We start from the raw sequence: 25853 nt of genomic DNA, 5'->3' as shown, positions 1-25853 counted from the left end.
CACTGGCACGGATATCTCTGCAGTGACAGCTCATGCCCCAGATTGTGGAGTTAACTTGAATTAAATTTCAGATGTGGGGGAGCTAAGGGAGGGGGGTGGTGGCAGTGGGAGGTTTATGAACAGTATGCTGGGGCTCTGATGTTGTCATAACCAGATGGCTTCAACTGTATCATTTAAAACAAAAACAAACATGTCCAGAAAGAACGAAATAATGACAGAAGCATCCAGTAGCTTTACCTGTACCTGAAATCCCAACAGCTTTGTACCCACAGTAAAGCTCAAGTTGGAAATTCCATAAATATTGAAGATCCCAGAAGAGACCTTCATCCTGACAGAAGCTAGGTGCCAGGACTGCTGTCCTCCTGAGGGCATAGTCCCTGAACTCACCAGCATCCCAACCCACAGCTGTCTGTGAATGAAGAGGAAAGCAAATCTGAAGCCTGGTTTGTCCTTCTGGAACCTCTGAAGAACAGGCCAGCAGAGGCACCTTTCCAGAGCTTTGTTCTTGCTATTCCCACAGGAAGGAAGCTTTACTTTCAGTTTTGTACCTAAACATTTCAGAAATGGAACTTCCTCCAGTTAATTACATAATCTTCAGGATACTCCATTAGAAGATCTGGCATTCAATAGTTGTATGATCTGAGGCATGTCCCTTCTCTGGGTTTCTGCTTCCCTCATCTACACAGTGGGAAGATGCCGTATCTCACCTGTCCCACCAAGTTCGTCAAGTTGTTGGGAAGTTCAGATGAAATACTGTATATAAATTTAGCTGGAAAAACCTAAGACGATATGGGTAGAGAAGACTTTGAGTTCGCCTGGATCCTTGGACTTGTGTGCTGATCTGGAAAGCTAGGACGGAGGAGGCACAGGACAGCAGCCAGCAGCCAGCACATGCAGAACTGGGTACTTCCTCACACAGGGGACGCTTCCCAGGGGAAACCAGGAAGTGCAATGGAGTGGTTTCCAATAAACTAATCCTGCCTTTGATTATATTAGTAACAGATCATATTTATCCATTCTAGAGGCAGTAAGATAAATGAAAGTTGGAAAATGTACAAAGTCTAAGGTCCACTGAAGGGAAATGGAAGGTGAAATAGGTTGAGGTTCCATCAAAGGTAAAAAATACACAGGCTGGCCAAATAGCTGATGCATTCTTCAATATATCCCACTGTCCTAACAGAGCCACAAAAAAGGCAGACAGGGAGCCCCAGAACATTCTTGTGAGCTCCAGTATTAGCTTTTCTGGAAACACATCAAGTCAATGACAGAACCAGTTAGAGACAGTAATTTCCCTTTATTTAATCTCCACATTTATGTCCCCTGGATCTTTTTGTATTTAGTTAGGAGAAGGGAGGTGGGGATTAGGTCTTAAAACATACACGGTGCAGTTTAAAAGCCCACTACCATTACTTGCCTTGACAGAGGTAGGGGCCTGATCCCTCATCAGGATATGGACTGTGAGATACTCAGGGAGGACAAGAGACTGGCAAATGCTGATAGCTCACAAAGAAAACTTGAGATTACGGAGTCTCAACAAATCCCTACGGCTCATTAGATATTTTAGACATAATCTCTGCAAGCTGAAAACTAGGACTTCAAAATCCCTTAAGCAAGGGACTCAGACCCAAGAGACAAGGCAGGTGAGTGAAACAAAAGACCAGAGATACCACACAGTACAAAATAGTAATTATTTATATTTTCAAAAAGAAAAAATTAACATTTGGAAGTTCTCCCCTGGAGGAAGAGGGGCTAGTCAGAAGGAACAGAACTGGCTCCTATGCAGGCGGCAAGTCAGGTACAAACAGCTGAGCAATCTGGGCTGGGATTTTATCACACAGCATTTTTAATTAATAAAATTTCCTTCTCTCTTCTCTTCTTTCGTTCTGTTTTTGTTTTGTCTGTGTGTTTTTTTGTTTGTTTGTTTTTTAGAAAAAGGGGTGGGGGAGAAGAAATAAAATCAGAGAAAAATGCCCAAAAACATTTTCCACAATATCTAAAAACAGAGAACCATAGTTCTTGTCAAGACAGTATGAATTCTGGATGAGTTATTTTTTCCAGTTTAACACCAATAAAGATTTTTGCAAAAGCCACCACATCAGAACACTCATCTTCCAGATCAAATAACCTCCCCCTTTTGCCTTCACTTGTCATTTTTCATAAAAGGATAAAAGGATGTATTCTGTTCTTGCAAACAATAAGTGCTAACAACAAGAGAGCTCTTCTGATGCTTGTATGGTGTTAAGGAGTTTTCACAAATATCCAAGTTTTAGCACAGTTAGAAGGACTAAAATTTGTTTCTCTCAATATAAATACTACTGGAATCCACAAACTGATTTTTGAGAAATTCTGCAAAAATCTTTTCTTCTTTCCTTTTCCCTTCTGTTAAAACTCAATGTCCTTTCTTTTTTTTCCTTTTTGCTCCAGGCACCTGACGATTTGTTCTGCTCAGTCAGATGCAGACAGGTTTCTCCGAAGTACCACCGCTGGGATGTCCTCGGGCCAGCGCCTAAACTGAATCCCCACAGTATCAAACTCGGCCAGACCAAAGAGAACACAGTGACGCAGCAACAGGGTTTTCATTAGGTTGAATAGCCCCGAGTCCTGGGCCCTTCCCTCCCCCCGTTTCCCCCAAGTTATTTAGTGCTGTTTTAAAAGTCTGGGGCCACAATGCAGTCTCTTCCCCTCACAACAGAGTAAAAGCTCCACAGATTGCGCTGTCTACCTGGTGGTCAGTGGCAGCAACAGTGGCTGCTGCTTCTGGAAATTAAACAGAGTCTTACAACAAGCAGGATCTTAGGATTGCTTCAGGCGTTTGCGTGGGGGTCCCAGAAAAGGGCACTGTGCTGAAGCCAGAGAGCGGTATGCCTCAGCCACCAAGTGGGGATGTGACACCACCATTGACTTCCACCCGGAGGTCTCCAAGACATCTGAAGCATGACTAGGAGAAATGTGGAGAAATGGGTTACCAAAGGGAGTGAGCAAGGGATGAATTCAACAGCCACCTAGATAGCCTAATTTTCCAGTGTTAGGTATAAAGGGTGTCGATGCAAGAAACAGAAGAACCCTTAATATGCATGAGAATTTGCTTGTTAGACAATGCGCAGACTGGTGACTTGCCTGTGGCTGTTGTCATCTGAAAACCAGGACTTTGCGCCACTATATTCTCAAAAACAAAAAGCAGAATGTTCCCCAGGCCCCCAACACTGCCTATGTTCCTTATATTCACCGGTGATGCCAGTCATAAAAAGGAGCATGGGCTCCCTCGGCCAGAAGCCCTGAGCTTCTGCCTGGCTTTGCCACTCACCAGCCTTTAACCACAGGGCAGATCAGAGCCTGTGGCCTACTTGATTATCAAAAAAGAGGGGAGGATAACCATACTTCATTCAATGGTTAATATCTCAAAAGCACCATGCAAGTGTCCAGCACACAGTAAGCACTCAAAGGAACTCACACTGATGGGTCTCTCCCCTCCCTCTTCTGCCTCACTTGACCACTCCTTAGAAAATAATTCTACAACTAGACCTAGAGGATGTTATTTCCTGTCTTTGGGAATTTTCTATGTTGAATATTGTTCACTCATCCACCTGGAATGTCTCAGACCTGTCTTGCCCCAGAACTGCTGTTGTGAGGGCTTTTCTTCTTTGGGTTTTTTCCAGCTTTTGCTCTCTCCATGGGGCAAGGGAGTAGAACATGTCCCACTGAGAAGATGGGTTGTAGTTACAACTCATCTTTCATATTATTATTCATATTATTTCATATTATTATTATTCTATATTATTATTTCAGAAAGTAGTATTGCCAGGTCATTTGTCACTTAAGATGAAGGAACAGACCTAGTGGAATGAACATTTCTTTCTCAAAACAGTGTTATGAAACCAGCTACTGATGATCCCTTCTCTTTTCCTCATTCTACAACTGAACATGAGGTACATTTTACCAACTCATAAACATATCTCTATCCTCCTGGAAATCTACATGTCTTTTATTAAGTCACTGAGTGTGAAGTAAAGATACTATCATTTGGGGCATACAGCTTTTTCAGGCCAGCAAGTTATTTTCATCACTTCGATTCACTATGAGGAAGTAAAACACTTTACTCACCAATAGGATTCAACCCATGAAGTCAATTCCATACAGTCAATTGAAGGAAAAGATGAAAACTCTATACTTACTGCCAAAAGGTTAATGAAGCTACTTGCCTGCTTTACCCACTAATTCAAAGTCTTTCTCATTTCTTCAGCTATCCAACTATTTTGAAAGAACTTTGAAGATGCCAACTCACTAGTTGATGAAATCCACTGCCTGAGTTTTCAACTGATCTGCGCTGTGGAGGTCAGCCAGGATGAGAATTTCTGCAGCATTCTCCACGGACAGGTTACTGCAGAGGGCATCCTCACACATGACCTTTAAGCGCTCCAGGGCATACTGTAAAACACAAGCACTGCTGTCGTCAGAGCAGCAATAGCTCTGGGCTCACCACTACTGAAGCTGTTTTCTTTAGCTGTACCATCACATTAACTAGATACTTGAACAGAACTGCACAGACCATGAAAAGCTACTACTGCAATGATAAAACATAACCATTTCTGAAGGTTAGATGTTTAAGCTTGAAATGTAAACAGCTAAAATAACTTGGAAAGCGCCATTAGAGTTCTAAAGTCTACCTATTAGAAAAATGGCAATTACAGGGTAGATCTGCATCCTGAAGTTTACTCTCCTCCTGACTGTGATGAAAGTTGTTCTTAAACCTTCACCACTTACAATTACAGTGAGGCATCAGTCTGCTTCACGTCAACAGGGCAACTCAACGGTCTGCCCTTCTAGGCCCTGCGGTCTGTGGAAACATGACCTGTGGGGAAGGGTGAAACAATTGGTGTTTACCCTGTGAAATCCCTTATTTACTGCAATCCCCTTAGTTAGAGCCAGAAGACGGCGAAGCACAGTCCTTTTGACTTAAGCATTGTCACTAGCCCAGCAAGATATCCCAACTGGCCCATCAGGCTGTGAAAAGGAGCCCTGTGGTGACTTTTACCAGCACCTCTGCCACTAGCTGTTTCTGAATGAGGGACAACTAAAGGCCTCCTTTTAAATAGAGAAGGATAAAAAGAGTCTTATTTTACTGGAGTTGAGGTCAAGCTTCTCAGGGTAAAAGGACAAACTGGCAGAGAGCCTAAATGCAGTTTCAGTTTAAAGACTTGTATTTTCTAAGAAAAGGGCATAAATGTTCTTGAAATGGAAAGCCTAGCTTAATGCTGGGCACATCTGATCTACTTGATTGGTTCTGATACAACTCTACCACTTGTTCTCTAATATGAGATTATGAACTTACTAGGAACTTGAGAGATAGGAAAGAGGAAGGAAATATAAGGAGGCACAAAATAAAGTGTCATTAATCAGTTCACAGGAAAAGTTTGCTTTGAGGCTATGCACAGTCTCCTTATAGGCCCCAGCTTGAAGGCCCCAGAACTCAATGACACAATGCCCCTTCAGAGTGAATCATGGCAATCAAACCAGGACAGTTTAATTGTTATGAATTCTGGGTGAGGAGGCATATCTGCTGGCACTGTGATCTCCTGCAGCAAAAAGAGAGGTTTTATTGGTTTTGGTGCAGCTTTAATTTTTTACATTTGAGTAACTGGAAAACAGTTTCCATGGAAAACAGGAATAACATTAGATAAGCAAGAAATGAAGTTGCCGTTTTTGTTTTAAAAGGCTGAAATGTTCAGTTTTTTATACAGTGCTGCCCAGACGATTCCTCTTATCCTTTCTCAATACATTCTTTTAAAAGGACTTTTACTGTGAATAGCTCTGATCCCTATTGCATAATTAGACAAAAGTAGCCATTCTTGTCCCTTGGGGACAAAGTTTTTTCTTAATTATGCTTCTGAAAAACCTGCCTAATGGCAGTACTTACCCAAGAGATGGAAATTGTGTCTCCCAGGCCTAGCCCACGAGTTTTGTTTTGTTTTTGGTCTAATTACACATGTCCCCAGGAGACAGGAAAAGCTTAGAAGAAGCTGTTTCAGCCTCTTGGGTAAATTCTAGATGTTTAGATCATTCCATGAAAGATTTCTTATTCTGTTTTCCTAAAACTCACGAAGAGGTGTAAAGGTAAAAATGTTTTCAAATAGGCTTGGAGCAAAAACTGTCTAGTGGGAAATTCTGAATGGAATTTGAAAATGCACCCTTCAATTACTTCTCATTCATAAATTTAAAGCACTGCTGTGATTCAACAGCTTTATCTTTTAAAACCACAAGTTAATACATTGTGCTGAAATGCTATCCTTGAAATGGCAGTTCAGGCTGCTCACCATGCCCTGTGTACTTACAGTAGGTTACCAGTAGGTTTTCTGGCTAGGGAGCAAGAATGAAAACTAAGGGACACAGCAGAAGTTTAATCTTGGCTCTGCGGATATACAACTCTGAGCCTTAGTATTTCTGTCTAAAAAGTGGGCCTTGCAATACTTATCCTTATGGAATCTAGAAGATGAGAGGATAAACACATGATGTGTATAAGTACAAGTGACCACTTCCTTAAAAATCAGAAAACAGATCAGGCAGAATCATAATTAACTTTATAAAAGGCAGTTATTGGATTGTGTCTTCTACTTTCCCAGAGCTTGCAGTGAATATTTTCTTACTGTCTCCATTAAAAGCAAGTTTCCCCTGGTCAGAATTGAGGTAGACTGGAAGGATATGGAATTTTCACATTGCTTCATTGTACTCAGAAAGTCTTGAAAAGTGACAAGAAGGATACGGTTATTATTCCAATCTTCTTCTCAGGAGCACTGATTGCATTTACTTGCCCCATCCTCTACATACACTCCAAAAGCTGATCAATAAAGATAAAACCTCCACTATAAACACAGGCACTTTCCTCTGTCCTCAGGCACAAAGGAAGGTAGGAGACTATCCCATGAGCAAACCCTGGAAGGCTCTTGTGTCCTTAGACCAGAGCCCACTTTTCCCTCCAATGGGTATTGCAGCATCACGGCAGGAAAAGGAGGTGCTTTCGGCAGAGAACCCTCTTTCTCACAGGGTCTACTGCTGGCAGGATCTACACCCTTTTCCCACCCTCACGCCAACTCCACTTGTCCCCCAACACAGGAAAAGCTCCCACAGGGTAAACACCGATTCTTTCACCCTTCCCCACAGGTCATGTTTCCGCAGACCATTGAGTTCTCTCTCTGATGTACCTAAACAATGAAAGTCTGTTTCCCAACATGTGTTTTGGGGACCACTAATCTTGCAGGTGATCCTTGAGAAAAAGGATTCCAGGGTTAACTAAATTGGAGAAATGTTGTCTATCATAATTCCTGTTAGAAAATTCACAGTAACATTAATATGCTACAGGTTCTGAGAAATCCTGCAGTAAGATAGCAACTATTTGTCTTGGTTAAACTCAGTATTTTTCGTAAGACTTTCCCACCAACCTAATATCTGTTGCTATTTCACCTTATTTTGGGAATCACTGACCGAATCATCTTATGTCTTTGATTCTAACATCTGCATTTTTATTTCCACACTTTAACACTTCTCAAATTGAAATGTGTCATGAAGTATAATTTATTCTACTATTAAGCTATTAATTCTCTCATAATTTTGAAGAAATACTGTTTATTTCAATAACTACTTAGGTAAAAGTTGAAAATGCTAACCAGGACACTAGGTAAAAGATTACGGCCATGCCTCACTATCCTTGGGGGACTGGGTCCGGGGCCCCACAAATACCAAAATCTGTGAATGCTCAAGTCACTTATATAAATTGACAGTACTGGCCAGGCATGGTGGCTCACACCCACAATCTCAGCACTTTGGGAGGCTGAGGTGGGCGGACCACTTGAGGTCAGGAGTTCGAGACCAGCCTAGCCAACATGGTGAAACCCTGTCTCTACTACATATACAACAATTAGCTGGGTGTGGTGGTGCATGCCTGTAATCTCAGCTACTGGGGAGGCTGAGGCAGGAGAACTGCTTGAACCTGGGAGGCGGAGGTTGCAGCGAGCCGAGATTGTGCCACTGCACTCCAGCCTGGGCAACAGAGTGAGACTCTGTCTCAAAAAGTAAATAAATAGACCAGGTGCAGTGGCTCACACCTGTAATCCCAGCACTTTGGGAGGCAGAGGTGGGCGGATCACTTGAGGTCAGGAGTTTGAGACCAGCCTGACCAACATGGCGAAACCCCATCTCTACTTAAAATACAAAAATTAGCCAGGGGTGGTGGCAGGCGCCTGTAATCCCAGCTATTCGGGAGGCTGAGGCAGGAGAATCACTTGAACCCGGGAGGCGGAGGTTGCAGTGAGCCGAGATCCTGCCATTGCACTCCAGCCTGGGTGACAAAGGCAAGACTCCCTTCTCAAAAAAAAAAATAAACAAACAAATAAATAGACAGTATTTCCCTGTATCTTTATGTATATCCTCCTGTATACTTTAAATTAGCCCTATATTATCTATACTAATTAATACAATATAAATGCTATGTAAATAGTTGTTATACTATTTTGGTTTTTTATTTGTATTTTTTTTATTTTTTTTGAAACAAGGTCTCGTTCTGTCACCCAGGCTGGAGTGCAATGGTGCAATCATGGTTCACTGTGGCCTCAACCTCCTGGGCTCAAGTGATCCTCCCACCTCAGCTTCTCAAGTAGCTGGAACTATGGGCGTGCACCACCACACCTGGCTAAATTTTTTTATTTTTTTATTTTTATTTTTGTGGGGATGGAGTCTATGTTGCCTAGGCTGGTCTTGAACTCCTGGGCTCAAGCGATCCTTCCTCCTTGGCCTCCCCAAGTGCTGGGATTATAGGCTGGAGGCACCACGCACCCAGCACCACTGTGCCCAGCCTGTTTTTTCTTGTTTCTTCTTTATTTTTTTTTGGAGACAGAGTTTTGTTCTGTTGCCCAGGCTGGAGTGGCACGATCTCAGCTCATTGCAACCTCCGCCTCCCAGGTTCAAGAGATTCTCTTGCCTCAGCCTCTCGAGTAGCTGGGACTACAAGCGTGCACCATCATGCCTAGCTAATTCTTGTATTTTTTAGTAGAGATGGGGTTTCGCCACGTTGCCCAGGCTGGTCTCAAACTCCTGAGCTTAGGTGATCCACCTGCCTCGGCCTCCGATAAGTGCTGGGATTACAGGCATGAGTCACCGTGCCTAGCCTCTTGTTTCTTTTTTCTCAAATATTTGTGATCTGAGGTTGGTTGAGTCCACATGGATACAAAAGGCTGTTTTACTGATAAAGTTTAAATACGTTAATAAACTCAAAAACATTTTGTAAATTATAAAGCACAATCCAAATGTTAGTATTATTTGAATCTTTACTATCACTGTGGTTAAATTTGAGATGGAAAAAAGAGGAGAGGTAAAAGTCAAACTTATCATTCTTTCCCATAGTTAGGTGATCACATAGTTTACTATTCAAAACAGGACACTTTTGAGAATAAAAAGTGTGCTATTAATAATTGTGTTGGAATAATATGTGTAAACCAGGACTGTCTTGGCCAAACCAAGATATATGCTCATTTTACCCACAATGCAACATAGAAGCCTGTTCATGAAACACAAGAAGTCACAATAACTCCTAGTCCTGATTATTTTTCTATTCTTATCTTACCTTGTCAGCAGCTGCCAGCAAATCATCAGCCATTTTGTCGAGGTTTGGAGCCTTCCCCGTGTAAATGAAGCACATCATTTCCTTAAAAACTTCAGGCTCCACATCATTGATTTCAACTCGATTCTATGCCAGAAAAACTGAATATGAGAAACATTCCAATAGAACAAAATCCCTAAACTAAACTATTTTCATGATTTTAAGCTCTAGTGAGGAGAGAACTTTGTATCATTTAAAACCTAACATTAATGGAAAATTTCTTTGCCCGGCTTGATTATAATAGCCTTTTCGCCCATCACATGTTCCATCTTTGTTTTCTCAAACAACAGCAAAACAACTCTTCGATTTTTTCACCTTTCTTTTCCTCAGTTTTCTGAGTAAAAACATATATGTCTAAATACCCTCACCCAAAATTGTGTGGATGATCAGCCTCATTTAATAAGTCAATCTGCTTTACCCATAATACTTCTATACCACTTCTCTCTGCTCAGAAGGAGTTTAGGGACTCATACTTCATTTTAGTAAGAAAAAAGTAATTAGGAAAATGAATCTGCAGCTAAAGTGGGAAATCATCTGACTCTAGATACCTGGCTAAACAGACATGTCTTCATCTTGTTACATACCTTTTTGCTCTCCTCCATTTCATGTTCAAACATGGCACTAAAAACCGGAGAACGAGCTACAAAGTCAAAGAGAAACAAATAGATAAGGCTATCACAGTGAAATCTCTTGGTTGTTACCAGTCATGAGGGAGAGATCATTTTCTATCCCATCCTACTGCTATAGGAAAGGTCTCCACCTCAATTTACATCAGAATTACAAAATTCCTTTCTTCATATATTATAACAATAAGTAACTAATTACAATACGTAAAGGAAAATAAGAAACCACTACTTCCAAAATAACTTATCGGCTCTACTCCAACCATTCACATTTCAAGAAAATTATCTATGTTGGATGATAATGCTATGTTCTCTGTATAGATTTGGGGTTCAAATGGAAGGTCCCTTATGATCAAGCAGGGTGTTCTAATACCTATGTTTTTGTTGGAACTGACACCATACTTTCTGCACCTCCAGGGACCGCCCAGGAAGAAGGTCAAGAACTGGGCTCAATGGCATCCACTAACCAGATGAAGCGCATGCTCACCTATGGCAAACTGTCTGGTTTTCTAAGCTATGCATTCCTAACAGAGATGATATTGCCCCAAAGAGGTGGGGGGGGAAAGAAACTTTAGATATTATAATGATTTGTGTCCCTTTAAAGCACAACCCTACCTGATAAAATCTTCTTCCTTAGTATTTTATTTGTCTCATCAGGGAGAATTTAAATTTAGTTTTTCTCCTTAGAGGCAGGGATAATGAAGGTTGAGAAACAGTGCTCCAACTCATGCTCATTCTAGTCCAATGAACACCACGAAAAATAATAATCTCAACCATGAAAAGTAACAGAATGGCTAAGAACTCAAATTTGTTCATGTTGTCAAATAAATCAGGGGTTCTGGTGAAAGCTGAGATCCAACGATTACCTAAGAGTGAAAGAATGGACAAAATATATAGTAGGGCTTTGAGCTAACAGAGGACTGGAATTTTTGGCCTATAGCTTATGTCAGAAAGCACTAATTTTAGCTCTGTCATTTTTTTTTTTTTTTTTTTTTTCCTGAGACAAAGTCATGCTCTGTTGCCTAGGCTAGAGTGGAGTGCAGTGGCGTGACCTCGGCTCACTACAATGTCTGCCTCCTGAGTTCAAGCAATTCTCCTGCCTCAGCCTCCCAAGTAGCTGGGACTACAGGTACCCACCACCACGCCTGGCTGATTTTTGTATTTTTAGTAGAGATGGGGTTTTACCATGTTGGCCAGGCTGGTGTCGAACTCCTGACCTCAAGTGATCTGCACGCCTCTGCCTCCCAAAGTGCTGGGATTACAGGCATGAGCCACTGCACCCGGCCTAGCTCTGCCATTTTCTAACCACATATTCTTCGGCAAATCATTTAACCCTCTGAACTTCAGTATTTTAATTTATACCAAAAGGATATCAACTCTCATTGTTCTTATTTCAGAAGGGTTATAGACCATAGAGAACTAAATAAATATATTTCAGAAATTAAAGACTAAAGGCCTGGTGCTTTTCAAAAAGAAGGAAGGGTCCAAAGCAGCCAGGTCTTGAGGGTCCTCGGTAAATAGGCAGCAGCTGATGCAACGGGAATAAATGAAATCACTCAGGGAGAAGACGTGGAATGAAAACAGAACTGAAGCAGATCCTCAGGGCTCACCAATGTATAAAGGGATGGGTGAGGAAGAAGTAAGGAGACCACACATCAGAAGCAACCAGAGAACCAGGAGAGAGGAGTCCTAGTGTATGAACTAAAGTCCTTCAAATTTAGGAACTAGCAGATCATGTAATTTTGAAAAACTGCTTTCATAGCATGGAGGTGAACTGAGGATAAGTGGGAGGAAAGGAAGTAGAAAGTGAATATGCTAACTCAAGAAACTCAGTTCTGGGGAAAAGAGAGAGAGAGAGAATAACTAGAGGGAGAAGCGTGGAGCCTGTTTACAGGCTGAAGGTGAAGAGGCAGTAACAGAGAGATAGTGAAGATACTAGATAGATAGCAAGGGTATAATCAGTAGAGTAAGGTTTCTGAGAAGGCAAGATGGGATATAAAACAGAGCAGAGGTAGAAACAGAGCAGAGCTTTGTCCACGAGGAAGAACACCTCCACTGAGAATGCAGGTGAGGTGAGAAGCAAGAGTTGTGGAAGTTCCTACAAAAGGGCCTCCTTTTCTCTTGGAGGAAGTAGGCAAGGTAATCTTTTAGGAGTTTGGAAGGAGTTAAAGAGTGGTTAAGGTTTGAGACAGCTATTGTTAAGAAAGGGAGTTGCCTAAACATCTGTAGAAAAACTATTGGCGGTGTTGAGGGCCTAGCTAAGTGTGGAGACACTAACCAAAGAGTTATAGACTTCCTTGAGTTTTGTTTTTTTTCCCCCCGAGACGGAGTCTTGCTCTGTTGCCCAGGCTGGAGTGCAGTGGCATGATCTCGGCTCACTGCAACCTCTGCCTCCCGGGTTCAAGCGATTCTCCTGTCTCAGCCTCTGGAGTAGCTGGGATTACAGGCGCATGCCACGATGCCCAGCTAATTTTTGTATTTTTAGTAGAGACTGGGTTTCACCATGTTGACCAGGCTGGTCTCAAACTCCTGACTTCAGGTGATCCACCGCCTCAGCCTCCCATAGTGCTGGGATGACAGGCATGAGCCACCGCGCCCGTGACTTCCTTGAGTATTACACAGTAACAGCCAGTTCTGAGAGGGAACAGGAAAATGTTTAGACTGAGGCAGTCTGAGGTTTTACCAGGTGTGTACTTTAGAATGACAGAGCGGAGGGTCTTAGTAGGAATTGTGTTACTTGAAGGTTCACGCAATTTCCTGTTAGGTCTTATGGTCTTAAGAGAAGTATATGGTGATTGTTACCCTTCCCTGGGCGGTGAAGTCAGTCCTTCCTCATCAGTTCCTCCTTGGTGTCAATCTCCCTGGTCTTGAAAACCATGGGCCTATTAGAGCAAGACCTGATCCTCCATGTCAGGGGCAAGAGTTTCATTCTTCCAGTATGTTTAAATTGAAAAGAGGGCTAACCCCTCCAGGGCTGAGGACTAGCTAGATGGCGTTTAGTCCTGCGTATAGAATCCTCTCCATTACATCCTAAACCCTTATCTAGGGGTTGATACCTGCTCTTAACTGGTGCTCTGACATCTACTCTCTAGGGGCAAAGGCATTCAATACCTTTGTACATCATCATCCATGCCTTGAAAACGATGGCCTAGGTCCACTACAGAGAGGAAAAACAGAAATGTCATTTTAGAAAGCAGCTTTTTTGGTTCTGAGCATTGTTACCAGAATACAAAGATATATTTAGCTGCAGTTTGTTTTGTAGTTGAGTTCAAAAAGTTGAAGTTGTTCAAAAGGTGATTATGCAATCACTTGTTTTTCCTTATTTCACCAAAACTATAAAATTCCTCATGAATAAATACCAACCTGCTAAGATAGCTTTGTGAGCCTGGAATTCCTGGCCGGCAACACACAAGCAGCAGTCTGTGAACCGGGAATTCTCCCACAGTCCTCCTAACTCATCTGCCAACCGGCACTCGGGAACCTTTACCATGTTCATGGTATTCTGGCCAGAAATGTTGACAGAATCTTGCACAACACTCACCTGTGAAAGACAAGGAAACACAAGCCAAGCTTTTGTTACCAGGAATTTTTTTGCCAGCAGATAGAGAGACGACTTTTACCTAACTGCTGTAGTACATTCAGATACTAATATTAATCATATTATCTTGAAACCACCTCCACAAATCAAAGCTTTATCCCTGGATCAAGTAACTCCTTTTCTGTCACAATCAGACTTATTCTATACCATCTCAGGACAATAGGAGGAGAGCCCCACAAATCTCCTTTTCCCCCAGTTTCTAATAAGCTTGGACTCCCTTGGACTACAAACCTGGGCAAAGGTGCCAGAGAGACAAAACTAACAGAAACAAATGTTAAACCTCAAGTATTTACCTTATTCTGCCTTAAGTTCAATACAAAGAACTCCTATAAATACTACCATTTAAATTAAACTCTAGAGACAAGAATCTGATCACTTTTTTTTTTTTTTTGAGACAGAGTCTCACTATGTCGCCCAGGATGGAGTCCAGTAGCATGATCATGGCTCACTGCAGCGTTGACCTCCCAGGCTCAAGTGATCCTTCTACTCTAGCCTCTGGAGTAGCTGGGACTACAGGCGCATGCCACTACATCTGACTAATTTTTTATTTGTTTACAGAGACAAGGTCTCACTATGTTGCCCAGGATGATCTTGAACTCCTGGGCTCAAAGTGATCCCCCATCCTTGGCCTCCCAAATAGCTAAGATTATAGGCGTGAGCCACTGCACCTCGCCAAATCTAATAACTGAAGCCTAAAAGACGTTATTTTAGTTAGGTCGAGAACATGCACATAAAATGCATCTTCTACAGGGCCTGGTAAATAACTGGCACTTATTCAAAAATATTAGTTTAATGAACATGACATTATTGACCCACTGTCAGTAAGGACCAGACTTGGAAGATCTTTCTAGTAGTGAAAACTGGGTGAGTATCCCACACTTTTATAACTTTAGTCAGTTGTGATAATGACATACAAGTTGCCTGGCTGTAGCTACACATGCACTTATAGCTTTGGAAGATAATGATGACGATAGGTTTATAAAGGAATCCCAACTTCCCACTCTGGCTTCAGCAGAAGCATGTTTTAACCAGTTCAGCCTAGATAAAAAACCAAGTTAACTTCTAGGTGAGTCAGTGAAACTCAGATAAATCTGTTAGGGTCCCAAATACAAGGATTTATAAATCATACAACATCATAAAATAAATGTCAGTTGCCCAACTGTAGATAGGACGCTGCAGATCAGTCGTCTGCCTAACAGTCGTTGTTATGCTTCATCTCCTACATCACATTCTGTTAGAAAAGTTAAACTCAAAGCAGAAACTCACAAACCTTGAGAATTAGCTCCCCACTCTTGCTATTCCTAACAGTAAGATGAGAAAGACAGCTTAGGAACATCCTTAATGACCCAGATTTCTTTCAACCTTCAAGATGCAAGTCATCCCTTAAACGCAGTCATAAGCCCAGAGGCAAAGTTAATGACCTGTAGTTCCTTCTGTGCAGGAGTGAGATATTTACTATCAGGTCAAGAAATTTATTCATTTATTTAAAACTAGCTGTTATGGTCTTGGGCAATGAAGCAGCCAAGTTAATCAATTATGAATATACTTGGCATTAGTATCACATTTATCAGAGCCAGATTACAACATTATTTTAATAGCCTAGGACACAGTACAAACCATCCCATAGAGATTCTCTCTTGTCCTTTATAAGACCTCTGATTTGCTTCTGCCACTTTCTCATATTAATACCCTCACTTCTTTGACATAACATTAACATCGAAAGTAGAAGTTGCCTGTTCTCAGTTATAGCTCCAAAATACTAATTAAAAAAAAAAAAAAAAAAAAAAAAAGGAAAAGACCAATTAAATCCAACTTTCTCACAGGGAAAGGCAGGAATCTCCTGGGATGGCCAATGAAGGGAATGGAGAATGCTTTTGGCACTGGGTTCCTAGCTTGAATTAAACCAGGTTGACAGGAGCCCAAAGTCATTAACACTTGATGGCAATTTAGTAGACTGGGTGAAATGAATTGGCAAGAAGAGCTAAACTGAATTTCACATAATCAAACTATAGTTACCAGTGGGCCTTCTGCTGGTTAGATGCACATGTGGTAATGAGTGGGGCCTAAAGGCTGTGACATCTCTCACTGGGGCAATTCCTCTCTCTGGACACAGACAGGAACACAGCAGAAAAGAGAATGGACCTTTATTGTCTGAGCCAGGCTTGTTCTGTAGATATATAGATGCCTGGAGTCTCCAGAGCTCTGAATGTCTGGCACCTCTCACCAACATTAAATACGCTTAATTAAAAATAAATTCTAAATGGCATTCACAAATGAGTCTTCAGAGCCCAAACTTTTAACTTAGAAAGGGATTGTTTTCCTCTGCAAATGATGATGCTAAAATGAGACCATTCTGAGAAAAACTAAAGATTTTTTTTAATGCCTATAAAGTTGACTGTGGAGACTCATTCAGAACTGCAGCTGTGAAGATGACGTGACTGTGACATTTATGTCATCTTATAAATGACTGCATGAAAATGTCTCAGGAAGGCTGTATAATCTCCTTAACTTCAAGTTGTAAAAGGGTCTCACTTTTAAAGTCAATCCTTTTCTTAAAAAAACAAATTTCATAAAAAACTAAAGATTGTGCCAATTCTTGTACATTTCATCTATACATAAAGTAAAACCCAGGGAAATACATTTTTTAACTTCTATATAATTAAAACAATCTAGGAAAAACAGACACTGCCTACAAATTATTTACAACATGAGCACTATTTCTACTAGCAAAAGATTAGCAACAACCTAAATGTCCATCAACAAAAGAATGAATAAATTATACATTCACACAAGACTATTATATACAGCACTAAATATGGATGAAGTATAGTTACATAAATTTTAGAAACATAATGTGAAAAAGCAAATCTTAGATGACTACATACAGTCTGACACCATTTTTATAAAGCTCCAAAACAAGTAACCTAAACAATATATTATTCAGACATACAAATAATAAACAAGTGCATGATAACATAAAATTCAGAATAGCTATTTATCATCCTCTGAGTGGGGAAACAAATCTTAGGGATTGGGGAGAAGCATTACAGGTTAGTTCCAAGTTATCGGTCATATTTTTAGGTTGAGTGGTGGGTTTAGTATATTCTCATGCTTCATAACCTACAATGATGTTACCTATTGAATCACCATTTGTGTAGGTCAAGAACAAGCAAATACTGGTATTTTCATCCAGTACAAATAATATATTCAAATAATCCAATAATTAAAGGATAAAAAGGTAAAAATGAATAGATTCATTTATTTAAAATTTAGCAAAAATATCTATTCCCAGGCTATGAAGAGTGTGTGTGTGTGTGTGTGTGTGTGTGTGTATAAAACTATTAGTTTAAAAAATTTAGAGACATGGTCTCCCTCTGTTGCCCAGGCTGGAGTGCAGTGGTAGCAGTGTGATCACAGCTCACTGTAGCCTCCAACTCCTGGACTCTTAAGCAATCCTCCTGCTTCACCCTCCCAAGTAGCTAGGACTACAGGAATGTGCCATCATACCTGGCTAATTTTTAAATTTTTTTGTAGAGACAGGGTCTCACTATGTTGCCCAGGCTGGTCTCAAACTTCTGGGCTTGAATGATCCTCCCACCCTGGCCTCCAAAAGTGCTGGGATTACAGGTTATAGTGAGCTATGATTAAGCAACTGCACTCCAGCCTGGGCAAGATCAAGATCCCATCTCTTAAAAAATTAAAATAAAGTTAATTAGTGTCTGGATATTTCACATTTATATGTTATTTCATATTTCATCTTTAGTTGCAACATCACAAAGAGGTTCTGGGATTATCTGTCAAAGGCATATATGGTAAAGTTGGAATACAATGCTTCTTTATTGCTAATGGCTATTTGTTTTCAATATAAATAACTGGAGAAAAGGGTCAATAGAAGCTGAACTATTTCATGAAGATTTTCTGTGGACCCAATTATTAAAGAGAAAATTTAAAATGGAATTTAAACATGCCTTCATGTCTCTATTTATTTATTTATTTATTTTTTAACAGACAGGGACTAATTATGTTGCCCAGGTAGGAGTGCAATGGCTATTCACAAGCACGATCATAGCACACCACAACCTCGAACTCCTGGGCTCAAGTGATCCTCTTGCATCAGCCTCAGGAGTAGCTGGGAACCACAGGGGTGCGCCACCACTCCTGACTCTTATGTCTCTCTCTTTTATTACCAAAGTAAATGCTCTGTCAAGAAAACTTGGGACCCGAGTTTGTGCTTCCTTGGGTGAATGGCATTCAGCTCCACTTAGTGTAGTGCAGCGGACTAGAGATAGAAAATAGGGAGCTGACATGACCCTCACACTAGTTTGCTGCACAATGTTAGGAAAAATTACCTGACTCCCTAGGCACTGCTTCTCTCCCCTTGCAACATGAAATGAAGAAAACAGAACTAAACCTAGCTCAAAGGATTGTAATAAGGGACAATTCAGGAAATGCTTTGGAAATGCTTCCAAGTAAGTTAACTAAGCAATAACAACTTGGAAGAACTGCCACATTTCCTAATAGGTAAAACATCACTGAGAACTGAAAGTGATCTCAATGTCTACAGTCATATCACCCTGAACACGCCTGATCTTGTCTGAAAGTGAACTCAATGTAGGGCACATTATAAACAAGACCACCCATTCATCATTTTCAGAGTCCACAATCTAGTTTCATTTAAACATTCAATAACAGGAATACCACTGAAATAAAGGCCAAACATAAATGGGTGCTTCTCGGTCTTCCACCATAGGAGTCCCTCTTGTGGCCTCTGGGAGCACCAGAATCCCTATGAAACAACTGTATTTATTGTATCAGGATGAGAATGAGAAGTGCCTGAGTCAAAGGCTGAGTGATGAATGGGGCACTGTGGTACTAGAACCTAGATTTCTATATGGACATCAACTTCATAAAAGCCTCTAAACAACATGAAAATATTAATTAAACCAGTAACAAATAAAATGTAAATATGAATTAAAACAAATGTGTTTATAAATATTCCACTGATAAGAAGGGAAACAACAGGTCAAAGGGATAAAATGTGCACCAAAAATGATCTAGCTTTGAAAAGTGCTAAGAACTCAGATGAGCTGCAGACATCTTTAAAACCCACACATCCAATACACACCCCCACGCAACCGTCTTGCAACGCTGAATGCTACTAAGTCCACAGAGAGCCTTGGAACAGAAACAAGTCTCACTAGGCATAAGCCCAAGTATGAGAAGCAACACTCAGCACCTGTGGCCAACAGAGAAGTGTGAGAGGAACAGATGGCACACCTGGTTCGATGGTAAGAAACCGATGGCATCAGCAGAACCCAGCAGACGTTTCCCTGTTCAACATCTCCTCGTTTCTAAAGTGTCATCTCACTTCCCATCTAAGTCAAGGCACATCTAAACTTAACCACAGGATTTCTCCTAAGAGAATTTCATATGGGGAAGTGAAGGGAGAGAGAGAGCGAGCTGGAACTTGGCCTCGGATTTAACCACAGGATAAGAGACTGCCAAGTGAGGGCAGGCCAACTGGTTTCCAAATCAAGACTGTGAAGACAGGGGTTGGAGCAGCTGGAATGGATTGGGAAGAGAGGGGGAAGCATATGAGAAAAGGCTGGACCCACTGTGGACTCAAAAAAGCTGCAGTAAAGGTTATGGTATTGCCTAATACTGCCAGATGCAGTATTTAGGGGAGATTTTCTTCAGAGAACAGTTTCAAGATTGGCTTTCATTTCCAATAGAAACTAGAATTTTCTACTATTTTTAAGTTTTTCTGAAATGCAAGTCTCTAAGATAGGTGAAGATTCAAACTGTGATCTGTTTACATAACATCTAACCTCACGTAAAACCAACTAAATTCTCATTTCTTTATTCAGGCAACTGAGTATAATCTGTGACCAGTTAGATTTACACAGAATTCACACTCCAAGTTTATCAGACATAAAAGAACTGCCACATTTTACGTATTTATTATAGATGCTATCACTCTAGTATTTCCTTCTTTTACTTAGTAATTAAAAAGGAGAGGGGATACCAAATTATGCAAACTATATTTTACATATTTGGTGTGGTATTATAAGAAACTGCCTCCAAAGTTTTCTAATCATTTGCAACTACTCTGTTGCAATACAGAAGGCTGGGTGGGCGTGGTCGCTCACATCTGTAATCTCAACACTTTGGCAGGCTGAGGCAGGCGGATCACTTGAGGTCAGGAGTTCGAGACCAGCCTGGCCAACATGGTGAAACCCCATCCCTACTAAAAATACAAGAATTAGCCAGGCCTGGTGGCACACGCCTATAATCCCAGCTACTTGGGAGGCTAAGGCAGGAGAATCACTTGAATCTGGGAGGCAGAGGTTGCAGTGAGCCAAGGTTGTGCCACTGCATTCTAGCCTGGGTGACAGAGAAAGACTCCGTCTCAAAAAAAAAAAAAAAAGAAAAAAGAAAGAAAGAAAGAAAGAAATACAGAAGCCTGCTACCGACAGTTAGGCCTTTTCTGCAAAAGGGCAAGATTCCTAAGGGACTCCCTTCCCTGCTACTCAAGTGGTGATATGCCTTTGAAACTGTCATTAACTCACAGTGTGAGCCTATTATTTGACAGAGCGAGTTGGCAATTGGGGAACAACTGTACCATCCCCCATGATGATACACTGTTTATTATTATCAAGCAGTGCTGCTCAGGAAGTGGTTCCTCAACCACACTATGTGCAGGGAACACTAATGCCCCAGTTGACTGGAGATTTTATTCATTTATTACACTGTGAGCTTGTCAGTATTTCTAAACGTATTCATAACAGCATGAAATGACTAATCAGTATATACTCATTAAAGAAACCACTTTACAACTCATTCTTGGTTTGGGAATTTTATTTCAAGGCTTCTCCTGTAAACCTGGGAAAAGCTCTTAGGTCACTGGTGAGAGGACTTTCCTAACCGACTACAGCTAACTCTCTGAGCTAACTGTGAGTTAGAGAGCTTTACATAGCCTTCACCCTAGAAAAAAAACGGTTCTCACTTTTTTATTTCACAACTACTCCAGCAAGACAAACCATAGGCCTCAACTCTTGATAAGAATCTAGTTCAAAGAGCAGAAAAGGTAAGTAATCTGCAAACACACATGGCCCTCACACTTAAGGAGCCAGAAAGTATAAAGAACAGATACACATACTTAGCTTGATGTGACAGTCCTTTCAAATGCTATCTGAAAAAAATCCCACAGTGAAAACTCCTGACCCCAGCAACTTAAAACTGACACATACCAAGGTAGCACACAACCTCTGTTTTTAAGAACAGTAACAAGTGGAAAGCTGAGATGCCCAACAACCTTGAAATCATCAGGTAGCTCAATCAGTCACATAAATAACATTTGTGCAGCACTACTCCACTTGGGGTTTTTTCTTACTCTACATCCCTGATACAATATAATTAAGTCTACCAATACTCATCAGGTCTGGGAACTGCTAGTCTCAGCAGAATACAAGGACTCACCTCGCAGAAGAGGGTAAGCTTGTCATCAGGGAGAAGCCCGTTGGCCTCATCCAAAAGAAAATCTCTACGGATGAATTTCTTGAATCCCCAGTCTTTGCCTTGCACAAACCTATATGCCCGTTGACTCTCTGGGGTGGAAAAAAAAAAGTCATATTTAAGGTTACGCAAAAACCAGATCAAAGCCACAACTTGTCAGCGTATGAAACTTCTGGATGTGAAACTTAAGAGTTGAACAAAGAGGAGAACATTTACCCATAGCTTTGGTTTCTTCTCCCTTGGCATTCAGGATGGAGAATTTGAATTTTGCCCGAACTTCACTCTTTGGACAGCTGACCAGTAACAGGTAAAGTGACAGGTAATCTTTGCTTTCTTCATCTAGCCCTTTGGGGTTTACTCGCAAACACCTGTCCAAAACAGAAAAAAAAAAATGTCAAAAGCATCCATTTTGATAGAACTGGAACATCAGACTCAAGAGAGGGAGATGTTTAAAAAACAAATGCAGGCCCCATAGAAGAATATAATTCAGTAGAATGACTAGTTGGGAACAACTTTTTTCTTTTTTTTTTGAGACAGGGTCTTACTCTGGGTCTTACTCTGTCGTCCAGGCTGGAGTGCAGTGGTATGATCACGGCTTATTGCAACCTCGATCTCCCTGGGCTCAGGTGATCCTCCCACCCCAGCCTCCTGAGTAGCTGGGACTACAGATGTGCACCACCATGGCCAGCTAATTTTTGTAGAGATGGGGTTTCGCCATATTGCCCAGGCTGGTCTTGAATGCTTGAGCTCAAGCCATCCGTCTGCCTCAGCCTCCCAGAGTGCTGGGATTACAGGAATAAGCAACCACACCTGGCTGTGAACCACTTTTGTAGAGCAAAATGGGTCACCTTTTAAAAAGTAAACAACAGGCTGGGTGCGGTGGCTCACCCCTGTAATCTCAGCATTTTGGGAGGCCGAAGCGGGTGCATCACTTGAGGTCAGGAGTTCGAGGCCAGCCTGGCCAATGTGGTGAAACCGGTTAAAACCTGTCTCTACTAAAAATAAAAAATAAAAAAACCAGCTGGGCGTGGTGGCAGGGGCCTGTAATTCCAGCTACTCAGGAGGCTGAGGCAGGAGAATCGCTTGAACTTGGGAGGCAGAGGTTGCAGTCAGCTGAGATCACACCACTGCACTCCAGCCTGGGTAACAAGAATGAAACTCCATCTCAAAAAAGAAAAAGAAAAAAAAAAAAGAAATGTGTGGACCAGGCACGGTGGCTCATGCCTGTAATCCCAGCACTTTGGGAGGCCAAGGCAGGCAGATCACTTAAGTTCGAGAACGGCCTGACCAACATGGTGTAACCCTGTCTCTACTAAAAATACCAGGCGTGCTGGCAGGCACCTGTAATCCCTGCTTCTCCGGAGGCTGAGGCAGGAGAATCACTTTAACCCAGGAGGCAGAGGTTGCAGTGAGCTGAGATCGCGCCACTGCACTCCAGCCTGGGCAATAGAGTGAGACTCTGTCTCAAAAAAAAAAAAAGTGTGAATAATCTTTTATAGATAATAATATACATAATCTTTTATAGATATTTTACCAATCTGGCAACAATATTCTAAGACTAAAATAAAAGAGGCAATATGAAGGAAGCACAGACAAAAGTAAATTATCATTACACAGCACAGAATTCCAGGCCAGACTTCTAAACAGTGTTAGAGATGCCAATCTGTTACCGAGAGATCAAAACAAAATTCAGACAGAATAGGTTCAACTAAGTTGTAAATGTCATTAGTCAAATGCATGGGTTTCAGACGCTGCTTCTACCACATGCAATACATAGGTCATGTGTATCCTTAGGCCTTGTCTGTATTATTGCACCTCTCTCAATTAAGTGGCCCAATCCAGTGTCTCTCTAGGGAGTGCACATGCCACATACATTACTATACACCTTGCTAATGATGAGGATTTAAATACAATGTCTAAGAATAAACATCTCTCTCAACGCTTAGTAGTAAAATGCACAATATATAGCCAACAAATACTAAATGAATGAAAAAATAACTTTTGGTGGGTTATCAGAGGTCAAAACTGGTGGTTCAGAGACATGTGTTTTGGTCTTTGCAGTGGGTATATGGTTGTATCCTCAACTGCCTGCTCCTCAGGCAAGATGACACATAGTCTGAATGAGACTGATCCTCACTCCTGGATCATATTTTCCCTGCTCCAGGGATTAGTTCAAGGAATGCAAACATAAAACAATTGGTGCATGTACGACATATTCCTGGCCACACAGTTCAGAGAAAGCTCAGAGACTTTTGCCAGCATGTAGTAGATTATACCCATTGGTACTGCCAGTTACCCCTTAAGCACAAGAGAAGCCAGACCTTAGATGTTCAAGAGCGTGGAGAACAGGGCCAGGGCAGAGATGGTGTTCTTACTCTAACCACTGGCTTGCTGGATCAAGCTACCTTCAAACCCATCCTGTACCCTGTCAATACAGTTACATAAGCAAATAAATCCCCTTTCTTGTTTAAAAGCAGGCAATTTAAAAGTAAAGAGATTTTTATGTTAAAATCTAGATTTCTTGCTTTCCTTGAAAAATCAGAAAATCTGGCAAGGGTCAGCCCTTACTCATGCATAGCTATAGTTAGCTGGAGCTGAGTAGCCAGCACCTCTTTTAGAAGAACACTCACTAGTTTGCCAAGCAGTCACCAGTCATTCCATTTATGGATATCATTTATAACACTGGCTTTATTTGTTTGCATTACCCTATAGCTTGAGTTTGCTGATTTCTGATATACTCATTGAATTAATTCAACAAATATTTAGTGAGTACCTATTATGTGCCAGGCACTGTGCTAGGCACTGGGAAATACGGTAAGAACAAAACAAAAGTCCTTGCCTTCATGGAAATTACATTCTTGTCAGTGTCCCATAAAACCAAACAAAACAGACACTTCAGAAAAATTTTTACAGTTAGACGTATTCTTCCTCACCATTTCAGTTTATCATTTGCTCCTGATGAAAATGTAGAACTTTTAATGACTTCACCCATTTCCTCCCGGCAAAAGCTAAAGTTATTGATGGTCCACATGTAGGAGAATTTCACTACCTTGATCTGTTGATAGAAAAACAGGAAGCAATTAAATAGGAAGTTGGCAACCTGAAAAAACAGGATGAAGAGCAGATTATCATTTCCCCTCCCTCCCTCTGCATGATCCTGATAGGAAGATAGCAGTTTTCAGGTTTTTCTCACCTTAGGTTCCTCATCCACATTTTAAGAAATCTCACACTGACCAATAGCTTTTATAACTTTTTTCAGCTGCTGAGAACACTGGATGGAAAGTGAAACATATAGGAAAAACAAAAAACAAAAAACAAAAAACCCACCACCACCATAGACAGGGCTGGTAAAGCATATGATAAAACTGTACTTAAAATGGGTCTCTGTTATTAAAATGTTGATGTCACTGCCTGGGGTTGCACATCTCAAACTTGTTTCCCCAACAGAGGAAACTCAGAACACACTTTCATCAAGGGCAATGTAAGCAGATCTAGTTTCAAAGATTCCCCCTTTCAACCTCCACTGAAAAACACTAGCCTAGGGAATTTAGATTCCACATGGAAAACTAAGGAACCTGAGGCTAACAAGTACCTTATCTATCTGCTCTTTGGCAGTTATGTTCCAGAGAAAGCAAGAAGCCCAATGTGGAAAAGCAATCCTACTCCTTTCGTCCACCAAATCCTCCCTAGATGCAAGATTCACAGGATGAAAACTTCAACTTACTTGTGTGTAGCACCAACTCTCAGCTACGGGGCCACTCGACATTTCTGCCGGAGGTGGAGGACTTGGAACCCTTGACATCGCCAGTTTGAAGGTTAAACGAGATTTCCAAAGTCAGGGGGCAAAGATTTCTGTTCCCTCTTCACCCTGGTCAGATCCAAGAAGCAAGAAAACTTTATTAGATTATTGAGATACTATCCTAACTACTGTTTGACCTGCTAGAGGCTGGAAATTTTGTCTCCATATTGTTTGAGTGGCTCCTTACCACTGAGGTCCTAAAATTTTTTTTTTTTTTTCTGAGAGAGTTTCGCTTTTGTTGCCCAGACGGGAGTGCAGTGGTGCGATCTCGGCTCACCGCAACCTCCACCTTTCCTGGGTTCAAGTGATTCTCCTGCCTAAGCCTCCCGAGTAGCTGGGATTACAGGCATGCACCACCACACCTGACTAATTGTGTATTTTTAGTAGAGACAGGGTTTCTCCATGTTAGTCAGGCTGGTCTTGAACTTTCGACCTCAGGTGATCCACCCTCCTCAGCCTCCCAAAGTGCTGGGATTACAGGCATGAGCCACCGCACCCAGCCGAGGTCCTAAATTTAAATGTTAACGTCAGAGAAGACTATCTAATGTAAAGTAGTCACCTAGTCACAATTATATCACCCTATACCTCTGCACAATACTCAATAACTCTATTGCTGAATGAATTTACTCAAAGGGTATTTAAAGTATATCTATGAAAAGGCTGCCTGAAGAG

The 25853-nt window shown here is 41.3% G+C and overlaps 1 protein-coding gene across 5 annotated transcripts in view; it reads right to left on the bottom strand.

Moving 5' to 3' along the window:
- Window positions 1-1674: 1674 nt before the first annotated feature.
- Window positions 1675-25853, bottom strand: part of SPOP (speckle type BTB/POZ protein) — a 78967-nt gene continuing 54788 nt past the window's right edge. For all 5 annotated transcript variants that reach the window (XM_054457372.2, XM_054457374.2, XM_054457373.2 and 2 more), the window contains 9 exons: window positions 25107-25250; window positions 24316-24437; window positions 21599-21750; window positions 21347-21474; window positions 13633-13810; window positions 10231-10286; window positions 9611-9733; window positions 4283-4425; window positions 1675-2938 (listed from right to left, as the gene is read on the bottom strand). In XM_054457372.2, the coding sequence (XP_054313347.1) occupies window positions 2794-2938; window positions 4283-4425; window positions 9611-9733; window positions 10231-10286; window positions 13633-13810; window positions 21347-21474; window positions 21599-21750; window positions 24316-24437; window positions 25107-25184 (1125 nt within the window). In that variant the 5' untranslated portion in view covers window positions 25185-25250 and the 3' untranslated portion in view covers window positions 1675-2793. The remainder of the gene's footprint in view (window positions 2939-4282; window positions 4426-9610; window positions 9734-10230; window positions 10287-13632; window positions 13811-21346; window positions 21475-21598; window positions 21751-24315; window positions 24438-25106; window positions 25251-25853) is intronic.

This window comes from Pongo pygmaeus, chromosome 19, assembly GCF_028885625.2.
Source record: "Pongo pygmaeus isolate AG05252 chromosome 19, NHGRI_mPonPyg2-v2.0_pri, whole genome shotgun sequence".
NCBI lineage: Eukaryota > Metazoa > Chordata > Mammalia > Primates > Hominidae > Pongo > Pongo pygmaeus.
Note: the sequence above shows the minus strand (reverse complement) of the source record. Positions and strands in the feature narration are given on the sequence as shown.